Below are 13,719 nucleotides of genomic sequence, written 5' to 3'. Positions count from 1 at the left end.
TCCTAGAGCTGGACGCCCGGCCAAACAGAGACATCGGGGGAGAATGGCCTTGGTCAAGGAGGTGACCAAGAACTCGATGATCACTCTGACAGAGCTCCAGAGTTCCTCTGTTGAGATGGGAGAAAGTTCCAGAAGGACAACCATCTCTGCAGCACTCCACCAATCAGGCCATTATGGTAGAGTGGCCAGACAAAAGCCACTCACTAAGTCACGACAGCACGCTTGGAGTTTGGCAAAAGGCACCTAAAGACTCTCAAACCATGAGAAACAAGATTCTCTGGTCTGATGAAACAAAGATTGAACTCTTTGGCCTGAATGGCAAGCTTCACGTCTGGAGGAAAACTGGCACCATCCCTACCGTGAAGCATGGTGGTGGCAGCATCATGCTGTGGGGATGTTTTTCAGCGGCAGGGACTGGGAGACTAGTCAGGATTGAGGCAAAGATGAACAGAGAAAAGTACAGAGAGATCCTTGATGAAAACCTGCTCCAGAGCACTCAGGACCTCAGACTGTGGCGAAGGTTCACCTTCCAACAAGACAATGACCCTAAGAGCACAGCCAAGACAATGCAGGAGTGGCTTCGGGACAAGACTCTGAATGATCTTGAGTGGCCCAGCCAGAGACCAAACATGAACCCGATTGAACATCTCAGAGACCTGAAAATAAATGTGCAGCGACGCTCCCCATCCAACCTGACAGAGCTTGAGAGGATCTGCAGAGAAGAATGGGAGAAACTCCCCAAATACAAGTGTGCCAAGCTTGTAGCGTCATACCCAAGAAGACTCAAGGCTGTAATCGTTTCCAAAGTTGCTTCAGTAAAGTACTGAGTAAAGGGTCTGAATACTTATGTAAATGTCATATTTCAGTTTTTTATTTATAATTAATTTGCAAAAATGTCCAAAAAACTGTTTTTGCTTTGTCATTATAGGGTATTGTGTGAACATTGATGAGGGGAAAAAAACGATTTAAGCCTCATGGTGAAATTCCTGAGTGGTTTCCTTCCTCTCCGGCAACGAGTTAGGATGGCCGTCTATCTTTGTAGTGACTGGGTGTATTGATACACCATCCAAAGTGTAATTAATAAAAACATGTTTTACCCATCTACCAATAGGTGCCATTTGCGAGGCATTGGAAAACTTCCCTGGTCTTTGTGGTTGAATCTGTGTTTGAAATTCACTGACCTTAGAGATAATTGTATATGTGGGGTACAGAGATTAAGTAGTTATTCAAAAATCATATTATAACACCATTGAGTCCATACAACTTGTGACTTAAGCACATTTTTACTCCTGAACTTACAGTTGAAGTCAGAAGTTTACATACACCTTAGCCGAATACATTTAAACCCAGTTTTTCACAATTCCTGACATTTAATCCTAGTAAAAATTCCCTGTTTTAGGTCACTTAGGATCACCACTTTATTTTAAGAATGTGAAATGTCAGAATAATAGTAGCGAGAATGATTTATTTCAGCTTTTATTTATTTTATCACATTCCCAGTGGGTCAGAAGTTTACATGCACTCAATTAGTATTTGGTGGCATTGCCTTTAAATGGTTTAACTTGGGTCAAACGTTTTGGGAAGCCTTCCACAAACTTCCCACAATAAATTGGGTGAATTTTGGCCCATTCCTCCTGACAGAGCTGGTGTAACCGAGTCAGGTTTGTAGGCCTCCTTGCTCGCACACACTTTTTCAGTTCTGCCCACAAATTTTCTATGGGATTGAGGACAGGGCTTTGTGATTGCCACTCCAACACCTTGACTTTGTTGTCTTTAAGCCATTTTGCCACAACTTTGGAAGTATGCTTGGGGGTCATTGTCCATTTGGAAGACCCATTTGCGACCAAGCTTTCACTTCCTGACTGATGTCTTGAGAGGTTGCTTCAATATATCCACATCATTTTCCTTCCTCGTGATGCCATCTATTTTGTGAAGTGCACCAGTCCCTCCTGCAGCAAAGTACTCCCACAACATGCTGCCACCCCCGTGCTTCACCGTTGGGATGGTGTTCTTCGGGTTGCAAGCCTCCCCCTTTTTCCTCCAAACATAACAATGGTCATTATGGCCAAACAGTTCTATTTTTGTTTCATCAGACCAGAGGACATTTCTCCAAAAACTACAATCTTTGTCCCCATGTGCAGTTGCAAACCGTAGTGTTTTTTTTTAATGGTGGTTTTGGAGCAGTGGCTTCTTCCTCGCTGAGCGGCCTTTCAGGTTATGTCGATATAGGACTCGTTTTACTGTGGATATAGATACTTTTGTACCTGTTTCCTCCAGAATCTTCACAAGGTCCTTTGCTATTGTTCTGGGATTGATTTGCACTTTTCACACCAAAGTACGTTAATCTCTAGGAGACAGAACGCGTCTCCTTCCTGAGCGGTATGACGGCTGCGTGGTCCCATGGAGTTTATACTTGCGTACTATTGTTTGTACAGATGAACGTGGTATCTTCATGTGTTTGGAAATTTCTCCCAAGGATGAACCAGACATGTGGAGGTCTACAATATTTTTTCTGATGTCTTGGTTGATTTCTTTTGATTTTCCCATGATGTCAAGCAAAGAGGCACGGCATTTAAAGGTAGGCCTTGAAATACATCCACAGGTACACCTCCGATTGACTCAAATGATGTCAATTAGCCTATCAGAAGCTTCTAAAGCCATGACATTTTCGGGAATTTTTCAAGCTGTTTAAAGACAGTCAACTTAGTGTATGTAAACTTCTGACCCACTGGAATTGTGATACAGTGAATTGTGATAAAGTTCAATAATCTGTCTGTAAACAATAGTTGGAAAAATTACTTGTGTCATGCAAAAAGTAGATGTCCTAACCGACTTGCCAAAACTATAGTTTGTTAACAAAAAATTTGTGGAGTGGTTGAAAAACGAGTTTTAATGACTTCAACCTAAGTGTTTGTAAACTTCAACTGTATTTAGGCTTGCCATAACAGGGGTTGAGAATACTTATTGACTCAAGACATTTCCACTTTTCATTTTTTATTAAGTTGTAAAGATTTCTAAGAACAATTCCTCTTTGACATTGTGGGGTATTGTGTGTGGGCCAGTGACATCTCAATTTAATCCATTTGAATTCATAAATTCAGGCTGTAACACAACAAAATGTGGAAAAAGTAAAAAGGGGTGTGAACACTTTCTGAAGGCACTGCAAATAAGCCTCCCTCTCCTTCAGTCCAGTCTCTCAAATGATTACAAATCTGGCATTTTTTTTTATAATAATAATATATAATCACATACACACACATTAAATATGACCCAAATAGAAAGAACTATGCCCAAACGAGTGCTTCCCTTAAATTTGTGATAATAAAACAAGGTTAAGAACCAGCAAAACAACCACTACCGTCGCGGAGTTAAAATAGCATAACATGTCAGTGTGTCTCATATCAGTATCCCAGTTATAGACGGAGACAGTTTTATCCAGCACCCTTATCTTCCCATTCTCTGGAGGTTGCATAGCATAACCACTGGCCTTTTAGATATAAAAATAGCTGAGCCACTCTGGGCCAACACAAGGGCACCAGAGTACAATCAACACCATGGATTACACTGCAGCATTCCTGCCTGGGACAGATGAACACAGAGAAAAAGCAAGCAATAGCCACAACAAATCTTCCATGTTCAGAATATAATGCATGATTGTCCCGCAGTATTATCTTGAGGAGCAGACATGCCACACACACACACACACACACACAACACATCCACACGCTGTGAGGAGAGAAATTACACACACACAGCCATGCGGTCACAGACCATTGACAGTTCTCCATGGTAACCATGCAGGATCCAAGAAAACAAACCGTGTGCTTGCGAGTCAAGGCTGTTTCCCAGTGTGATGAATGACAACAGTCAAATTGGGCACGAGCCTGGGATTGCTCTGTGGTGATGGGGTCCTGGTTTTTGCGCAATTATGTGACATTGCAAGATTTTATCCTGTATTATAATCAAGAAATTAGAATTCCATCAAAAATTAAAGCAATGGTCTGAGGATGGTCCTGGACCATCTGACATAAAAAGAAAAAAAGGGGACAGTTTGACGAAAAAAAATAAATCCAGGAATGCCACAATTGTCCAAAAGCAGGGCTCTAGATACAGTATTTGTTATTGAGGTGCTGCTGGTCTGTATACCTTCACTGGTTAATAAATACAGTCTGTAGCCTACTTAAATAAATGTGGTTGAACTTTACCCTCAAGACAGAATAGTCATCAGGACATTAGCTAAATGAGACATCCTGTGGGAAATGTTTGGGTTCATGATACAGCACATTAGATTACTGGAATCATTTGGGTAATCATTTGGATAAGGCAGGGACACTGAACTTCAAGTTCTAGAATATATTTGCGTTAACACAGATAATACAGTAATACATTTCAACATGATTGTGTAACACTATGTGGGCGGCATGAAACAAATTAGATCCTGACCAGCTGAGAGTATATGTTGAAATCCTCAGGAACTGCATCACCCTCAGTTCTTACTACACTCCGGGCAAAATATTGTCCTTACATGAATTGATAGCAGCACATCATCCAGAAGATTAGGTTAACAAAGCTTTTGCTGCAGCACATATGTGAAGGTTGGATAGGTTACTTTCAAAATGTAATCCACTACAGTTCCTAGTTACCTGTCCAAAACTGCAATCTGTAACGTAACATTTGGATTAGGCAAACTCGGTAACAATCTGATTACTTTGTTGCTTTTGGATTACTTTCCCCTTAAAGGAAAACTCCACCCAAAAACTGCATCATATGGGGATGATTTCTGTATTTTGAAAGTTAGTTACATATTTTGAAAACTTGATTGCTAACAAGCAAAACATTGGGATTTTATCAACAATGGAATAATGAAACAAATACCAATAGATTGTTTTGGGGTGGAATTTTCCTTTAAGAGGCATTATAAGAAGACAAAAAGATCCATCAAAGACATTTTGTGTGTCATCATAGTGGTCAGACTCGCTCAGGTGGAACAAATTTAAACATGCACCATTTTTCAACGCTGAATTGCATGTCATTGAGAAAACAGAAAGGTGTCAATGTATTTTTCCACAAATGTCTTTTTTTTTTTTTTTTTAAGTAATCCAAGAAGTAATCTACTTTTTCAAAAGAATATGTAATCTGATGAGTTTTTTTTTCTGTCATCAGATTACATGTAACTGATTACCAGTTACTCCCCAACCTTGTATACCATTGCCTTGCAGTCTTTCTCCTTCATTTCTCAAAATACAAACCATACAGGTGTTTTGTTTGGTGTTGCTTTGATTGTATGGTATAGTTAGTACCTGTGTTCATCTGAAGGTCTAAACTAGTGCCGCAACATGTAGTTATGCAAACAATACAGAAAGACCCTTGATGTTCAGTGTGGAGAGGTGAACTTAGAGATTGGCATTGAACCAAACACCCAAGGCTATACATACTGGCAGCATATGTGAACTAGTGCACCTCCAGTATTTCCTTTTTGTTGATATAAGGTGAGCAAACTGAGCGTGCATACATTAAAACTAGATTAAATCAAACCTAGACATAGTATGTAAAGAAAACATCCATAAAAAAACTGTTGAATAAAACATTGTTTATAGATTTGTTAATATACGCAACAGAAGTACATACAAAATGTGACAAGTATAAAGCTTTTTATCTTTTTTTTTTTTTAAATACCCTTTAGTGACAAAACATTTGGGCAAGTAACAACCCCTACTTCTTTTCATCTGGTAACAGTTAGCGACTCTCCCTCCATTTAGGATCTACAGGAAACCTGGCCAGCCAGGAAGTCCCATCATACCTTTCAGAAACACTCACCCTCCATAGCCCCCTGATGGCAACTATAAAGGAAACATTTAGCTTTAGTGTTCCAGTGAAATAAAGACACCATTGCAAAGGACTTCTCTCTGACCCAATAACAAACAAGTAAGCATATCTATAAAACAGACCCAATTCACAGAACAGACTGGCACAATGAGATTATCATAATATCAGGGCCTTGGCCCCAAAGAATATGCCTTTACCTAACAGTGGAAGTGTCAGAGTAGACATTGTTCAAAGCCACAGAGATGAAAAGTCAACTTGTCTCTCAACTTCGGTCCACATAGGAAAATGGGAATGTCTGATGTCTACGTGTCCATTTTCATACTGCACCCGCATCTGCCCCGATACAATTATTGTACAATTATCGACACTGATGATCTGGCCCAACGTCTCAGTAACATAGAATATATTAGCCATGCTATAAAAACTGAAGAAGACATGTAACATTTCATCGGTCCTCTATGAAAATGACATCAAGGGCATTTCAGTGGTTTTTCTACATATTCATGTTCTCTTCACTGGATTCATCTTCCACCATGGTGTTAATGGTTCAGGTATTGGATGCTGTAAGCAAAGTCAGGTGCCATGAAAAAGTGGTTATAGTGTATTGATCCCTTGGCATTGACCCAATGGGAATGCCTCACATGTATATAAGGCTATAGGTTTTTGGGTGGGAGATACCATAAGAAACTCTTCAAACTGTTTATGGAATGCCCTCAAGTATTTTTCATTCTAAGACACATGGTTGAGTTGACTGAGCCCAAAGTCCAGACAACTATGGCAATGGACATCCTTTGGAGTTGGGTCACTGACTTCAAATAAGAACTGCAGCACCCTCAGTCTTCACCCTGAAGAGAAAGAGAGACAATAAAAGCATGAGGAGGAGTATGGGGAGACTTGAAAGGATTATTACTATTGTCTTATGAGTGGTAATTAAACCATTAACACTAGTGACTACTGCAGTGACTATGGTCCCACTCACCTTGCTGCACTGTGGTCTTTAGTCTCTTACATGTTGAGAAGAGGGATCTGCCACACCATAATGGTGGACACCGTCTCCTCTTGACGGGACTGTTTGCTCTTCCTGTTGACCCTGCGGTGACCCAGCCCCCCCGACACCACAAGCAGAGAGCTGACGTCCACCTTCTTGACCCTCCTGCCCCTCTGGTGATTGGCTGGGTCATTGACCAGGTCATAGATGGCCCCGTCCTCAGGCCCATGCTCCAGAGAGCCCTGGGACAGAGCCAGGGAGCCACAGGAGGACGACAGGGAGTCCTGGAGGGCCATGGAGGTGCAGCCTGCCTCCCCCAGCCACACTCCCCGGCCCTGAGTAGCAGCAGGATTGGGTGTGGAGCCTGGGGGTGGAGGTGGGGAGGCCTCCCCGTCCTGGGTGTCCCCTGGCTGGCTGGGTGGGCTGCTGCCTGGGCTGTCTGAGTTGCCGGAGGGCCGGTTGCACACGGCGGCTGCCATGGTGAGGAACTTCACTGGGCCGTGGTGGGCATGGAAAGATACCATGCCCCGTCCTACATCCAAATATCCAGACACACATTACTCCATACACACATACAAATGCACTAATCAACAGCTAACGTTACTGGATAATACTGGTATTAACTACATATGTTTGAAATTGCCTGCTTTTGGCAGAAGCCTCCAGAGACTAAATTCTGTAGACCGGAGGCACACGGAAATTGGCTTTGAGTCATTATATCAATTAAGAGACAGTATCATTGTGAGAAAGGCTACACTAAACTAACCAGGCAGGGCTGGGACCTGAAGGATAATGACTGAGGCCCATTAACCCATGTTGTGCTCCATTTACAATGACATACTATTGGTTATCAAAGTCCTTAAAGCACCCCTTCCCAAATCCCCTCTTTAACCCCAAAACTATGACACCAAATGGATGGATTGCCATAGAAATCCTCATTGGGATGTTTTGATAATCTGGAATAACCTTCAGATGAAAATGCACCCACCTGTGACCTTGGGGATGCCCTGTAGTCTGGGGACAGAGAGGGCCACGGTCACTCCCAGGTTGGTCCCCACCAGCAGCAGACCATGACATACCAGCAGACTGCTCACGGACACCCTCTGGTTCCCTATGGCCAGAAAATACACATCTTCATAACCTGAATCTGCAGAATATTAATTACATTCTGGAAGAAGTTGTAGAGAGCAGTAATCCAGTGGGCTGTAGTATTGCACAAAATGTTCTGACCATATGGTTATTTCAAATGATGAAGAAAAAAAAAGTTGATATTTAATAGGTAATAGTTGACCTTCAACAACAATTTCTGGAGTCAAGCAGCTTGACCTCACACCATAACACAGTAGGAGATTCAGAAGTAGAATCATGTCTCATAGAAATGAAAAGAACACTTGATTGGCCACTTCCTGTGAGCTGAGGTAGAGTACAGTTGAAAGGAGGAAGGTATTTCTGCTTAGTGTGTGGGGAGGTTACTAGGGTAATAACGCTTAACAGCCAATGGTCTCCAGGGCAACCAAAAGAGAAGCAGGAATAAAAATTTAAAAACGTTTCACTATTCAATTATAGTCCGCTTTGAGTCACACAAATAAAACAAAAAAGTATAAGAGAATGAGTGAACCGTAATGTAATAAAACAAGCAACTGTGGTTCTATTGAGAAAGCCTGGAGCACGCTGGGACAGAAAGGACTGTGTGTCCTGTCCTCCCCCCTCAGTCACAAATCAATTCAGTATGAAATGTCACTTTGTACTGTAAACAGTAATTGTTAAGCTAAATGCACCTTTCAGAGGACGGTGATAAATTGTGTCTTCTGACGAACAATGTTTAGTGACTTATTATGTGGAACTTGGCACTCATTTGCATTTAACTTTACCATGGGAACAAGCAGCACTACAAAGAGTGAACAGACAAATGTGCAAATGCATTTTGACAAAACAATCAATACGGACAGGTAGGACTGTTTGAGAGAGCCTGTCAAGGCTCCAGTTGTGAGTGGCACTACCCATTATACAGTGCAGCTCGAGTCACCTCCCTCCCATAACCCCCCCAGGGCCTTGAGCAAATCATCTGCTGATCCCTCTGCCCGACCCCCAGAGTTCACTCCTCGGAAGAACATCAGTCCTGAGTTACAGTACCAGCCGGTCAGCCCGTCAGTCAGTCAGTCTCAGTCACTATACTACCCACCAGGCACAGAACAGCAAAACCCATCGCTGCACATGTGCTTACAATGAGGGTCCACGGTTACCAGAAACACACACAGGGGTGCATTTCTTTACTTCCTCCTTTCATAATATTTGAAGTTCCCCACCCATAGGCCAAACCAAAATAAACCAGGACCAGCATCAACCCAGACCGGGCTGTGTTCCTGATCCCACACCAGACGTCTACTTTGATCTGCACTTATCCCCCACAACTAGCACGCTGGATTACAGTAGGGGGTGCAGATAGAAAACATTAGGCCTACAGGCAGTCCACACTGATATTCCACTAGCAAGGCAGGGGGTGCAGATAGAAAACATTAGGCCTATAGTACAGTCGTGGCCAAAAGTTTTGAGAATGACAAATATTAAATTTCCACAAAGTTTGCTGCTTCAGTGTCTTTAGATATTTTTGTCAGATGTTACTATGGAATACTGAAGCATTTCATAAGTGTCAAAGGCTTTTATTGACAATTACATGAAGTTGATGCAAAGAGTCAATATTTACAGTGTTGACCCTTCTTTTTCAAGACCTCTGCAATCCGCCCTGGCATGCAGTCAATTAACTTCTGGGCCACATCCTGACTGATGGCAGCCCATTCTTGCATAATCAATGCTTGGAGTTTTGGGGTTTTTGTTTGTCCACCCGCCTCTTGATGATTGACCACAAGTTCAATGGGATTAAGGTCTGGGGAGTTTCCTGGCCATGGACCTTAAATATCGATTGTTGTTGTTTTGTTCCCCGAGCCACTTAGTTATCACTTTTGCCTTATGGCAAGGTGCTCCATCATGCTGGAAAAGGCATTGTTTGTCACCAAACTGTTCCTGGATGGTTGGGAGAAGTTGCTCCCGGAGGATGTATTGGTACCATTCTTTATTCATGGCTGTGTTCTTAGGCAAAATTGTGAGTGAGCCCACTCCCTTGGCTGAGAAGCAACCCCACACATGAATGGTCTCAGGATGCTTTACTGTTGGCATGACACAGGACTGATGGTAGCGCTCACCTTGTCTTCTCCGGACAAGCTTATTTCCGGATTCCCCAAACAATCGGAAAAGGGAATTCAGAGAAAAATTACTTTACCCCAGTCCTCAGCAGTCCAATCCCTGTACCTTTTGCAGAATACCAGTCTGTCCCTGATGTTTTTTTTGGCTTCTTTGCTGCCCTTCTTGACACCAGGCCATCCTCCAAAAGTCTTCGCCTCACTGTGCGTGAGCTCTGTACTGGTGGTGCCCCGATCCCGCAGCTGAATCAACTTTAGGAGACGGTCCTGGCGCTTGCTGGACTTTCTTGGACGCCCTGAAGCCTTCATCACAACAATTGAACCGCCCTTCTTGAAGATCCGATAAATGGTTGATTTATGTGCAATCTTACTGGCAGCAATATCCTTGCCTGTGAAGCACTTTTGTGCAAAGCAATGATGACGGATCATGTTTCCTTGCAGGTAACCATGGTTGACAGAGGAAGAACAATGATTCCAAGCACCACCCTCCTTTTGAAGCTTCCAGTCTGTTATTCGAACTCAATCAGTATGACAGAGTGATCTCCAGCCTTGACCTCGTCAACACTCACACCTGTGTTAATGAGAGAATCACTGACATGATGTCAGCTGGTCCTTTTGTGGCAAGGCTGAAATGCACTGGAAATGTTTTGGGGGGATTCAGTTCATTTGCATGGCAAAGAGGGACTTCGCAATTAATTGCAATTCATCTGATCACTCTTCATAACACTCTGGAGTATATGCAAATTGCCATCATACAAACTGAGGCAGCATACTTTGAAAATGTAGATTTGTGTCATTCTCAAACCTTTTGGCCACGACTGTACGCTACACTAGCAGGGGGGATAGGGGGTAAGGCTGTGGCGGGCATGACATTTTGTAAGCCGGTTATTGTCAAGCAAATAATTGTCGGCCTCCTGGTAATTGACCGTTATTTTACATAAACACATTTGCATCCCCTAGCTTCCACACATAGCCCACAAGCCACTGATGTTGACCTTTGGAACATCTTTTAAAAAGTCAAATAAATCCATGTAATATAGCCTACACCTTCACAATAAATCAATTTTACATTTTAGACAGGTCTAAGGAAACATGATAGGGAAAAAATGTATATTTCAGAAGAACAGAATAGCATACTCTGGGTTGTCTTTATGTTAGGCCTTGATCTGGCAATGCCATGTGGGCTACACTAGTTCATTTAGCAGACAAGATTTGCATCATTGTATATTATTTTATAGTATGAAGAATACAATTGAACATAGCTGAATAAAATAGAAAGGATGTTTTCTACAAATGATTTCTGGAGGGAGTGCACACATGCAGCTTTTCTGTGTTGAGCAGTTAACCAGGAAACAGGCACTCCTATATGCTTCATTTAGAGTTATTTATACAACTTTAGTTGTCCTACAAAACGGTAGGCTATATGTTTGATTTTTAACACACACTAAGGCTAAATGATGCAACTAATGATGATTTGAAAAAAGTTGCATGAAAGGCATGAGCTCTGCTTTGTTTCTTGCACAGGCTGTACACACTTCATCAGTCTCTCATTCAGAATTGGACAAGCACTTGATAATGCCTTGATAATGCCCCCTAAAAACATCCATGCCTTTTGCGGCCAGTGGCCATTGTGTCCTTGGGCTGAGTATATCCATTATAATTCCGTTCTCCCCGCAGCGTGTTCCGAAGCACCTCACTCACATGGCTCTCTCAAGATATCTCATTTTTTATTAGCCAATGCCCGTTATGTGATCGGGTTCTTCTCACAGGCATCCATCTCAGCTAAGAAGTAGGCTACAAATGAAGACAGACACGTCAGGGACGCAACTGTGCGTATCCTTCATATTATAACTGTCCACATTTACTTTCGTCAGCCAACAAGTTGAGTAGGCCTAATGAACAGCAGAAGCACTAGCTTTATGATTATGTCAATCTACTATAACCCCATACTACAAAAAAGTTGACCTATTCTATTGGTGAACTTGTCCTGTGCGATAAATAAATATTCCAAACAGTCTGGGACAATTGTCGGATGCGATAGATCTCAAATGAACTGGACCACTCGCATCAAAGAACCTTTTAAAAGCAATGAGGCTGATGCAGCAGATCAGAACTTTTAGCTTAAAACGTTGATAAATGAATAGGCTATTTCTTCACATTATAAGCACAGCAATGCGCACATGGCAGTAAGTTCCAAAATGCAATCAATTAGTGGGAAAACACCTCAAAAGTTACCACAAATGCTATTATACATGTAATGCTTTATTATAAAAGGTGCATTTTTAATGGTGAAAATTATCTTCCCCAAACTTGAAACTCATGCGCCGCCTATGTATGCCAGTTAGGCTCTACATTAGTTGTAAAGCGTATTAATGTGCTTAATTTTGAGAGGTTATTTGGCCACTTTAGTTGTGATACAAACCTTATAGGGCCTATGGGGGACGCAACTAATATTGTTTTTACATATACTAAATAAGTGTGAAATGAGTTTTGATTTAGAATGGACCATTATCATGCACCTGTCTCAGAACAGGGGGAAAATACATGTCATCTAATGCACTTAAATAGCGAATGGAGGACACTTCCCCCGTGGTTTATTTTCATGCCAGCCAGGTAGGCTATACTCCTGTTGTAAAGCAAAGCAATGTGCTTAATATTAAGAAAGTTGATGAATAAATATAGTAGACCTAGCCTATAGAAAGCTGATGGGATCCTCCTATTTTTAAAAGGCCATCAAAAGTCTAGTTTCTCACGCAATTACATAGCCAGTAGAAATGTTGTGCAACATGAGCTCATGGGCTCTCATGACATGTTTGATTTGATTGGAGTACATTTGCATTGATGGCAAAGTGATTAGAGAGACAATAAGAGTGCTGAGGCAGTTAGCAAGTTCGGTAGGCTACTGATGACCATCAGCATTAGAGCTTGGAAAAGCCTAATTGCTTGTGACTTCCGGTGTGGCAGTAATATGGTCACCATAACAGCCCTAGTAGGGGGTGGGTTAGATATTAAACACTGATCCCATCTCATTAGAGAGATGGTTCATATCAGGCCAAAATCTGGGACCAGAGACAGAGAGGCTACAACCCTACAATCTCTTCCTGTCTCCAGGCCGTGTCCAGGCCGCTGGGTGACCATGCTGAGAGGTGAACGACAGTCCCAGAGCGGTAATGAAGGGTCTGGAAAGACAGTCCCAGAGCGGTAATGAAGGGTCTGGAAAGACAGTCCCAGAGCGGTAATGTAGGGTCTGGAAAGACAGTCCCAGAGCTAGTGAGGTAATGAAGGGTCTGGAAAGACAGTCCCAGAGCGAGTGAGGTAATGAAGGGTCTGGAAAGACAGTCCCAGAGCGGTAATGAAGGGTCTGGAAAGACAGTCCCAGAGCGAGTGAGGTAATGAAGGGTCTGGAAAGACAGTCCCAGAGCGAGTGAGGTAATGAAGGGTCTGGAAAGACAGTCCCAGAGCGAGTGAGGTAATGAAGGGTCTGGAAAGACAGTCCCAGAGCGGTAATGAAGGGTCTGGAAAGACAGTCCCAGAGCGGTAATGAAGGGTCTGGAGGTGTTGTTTCCTGGCCTCCACATGTTTGTCCCCATTAGTGTCCGCATGGCTGTGTATTTAGGTCAGGCCGAACAAAGCCAGTGATACAGAAACTCATCTCCTGCACTCACGACAGACTTGTCTTCTAGGGAACATCAAATACACAATGAAGAA

At 42.5% G+C, this 13,719-nt stretch overlaps 1 protein-coding gene across 3 annotated transcripts in view; it reads right to left on the bottom strand.

Annotated features, from left to right (window-relative positions):
* Positions 1 to 2,981: 2,981 nt before the first annotated feature.
* Positions 2,982 to 13,719, bottom strand: part of LOC106610779 (rho guanine nucleotide exchange factor 10) — a 95,909-nt gene continuing 85,171 nt past the window's right edge. For all 3 annotated transcript variants that reach the window (XM_014210340.2, XM_045723421.1, XM_045723422.1), the window contains 3 exons: positions 7,803 to 7,925; positions 6,806 to 7,346; positions 2,982 to 6,671 (listed from right to left, as the gene is read on the bottom strand). In XM_014210340.2, the coding sequence (XP_014065815.2) occupies positions 6,832 to 7,346; positions 7,803 to 7,925 (638 nt within the window). In that variant the 3' untranslated portion in view covers positions 2,982 to 6,671; positions 6,806 to 6,831. The remainder of the gene's footprint in view (positions 6,672 to 6,805; positions 7,347 to 7,802; positions 7,926 to 13,719) is intronic.

This window comes from Salmo salar, chromosome ssa09 (assembly GCF_905237065.1).
Source record: "Salmo salar chromosome ssa09, Ssal_v3.1, whole genome shotgun sequence".
In the NCBI taxonomy this organism is placed as follows: domain Eukaryota; kingdom Metazoa; phylum Chordata; class Actinopteri; order Salmoniformes; family Salmonidae; genus Salmo; species Salmo salar.
Note: the sequence above shows the minus strand (reverse complement) of the source record. Positions and strands in the feature narration are given on the sequence as shown.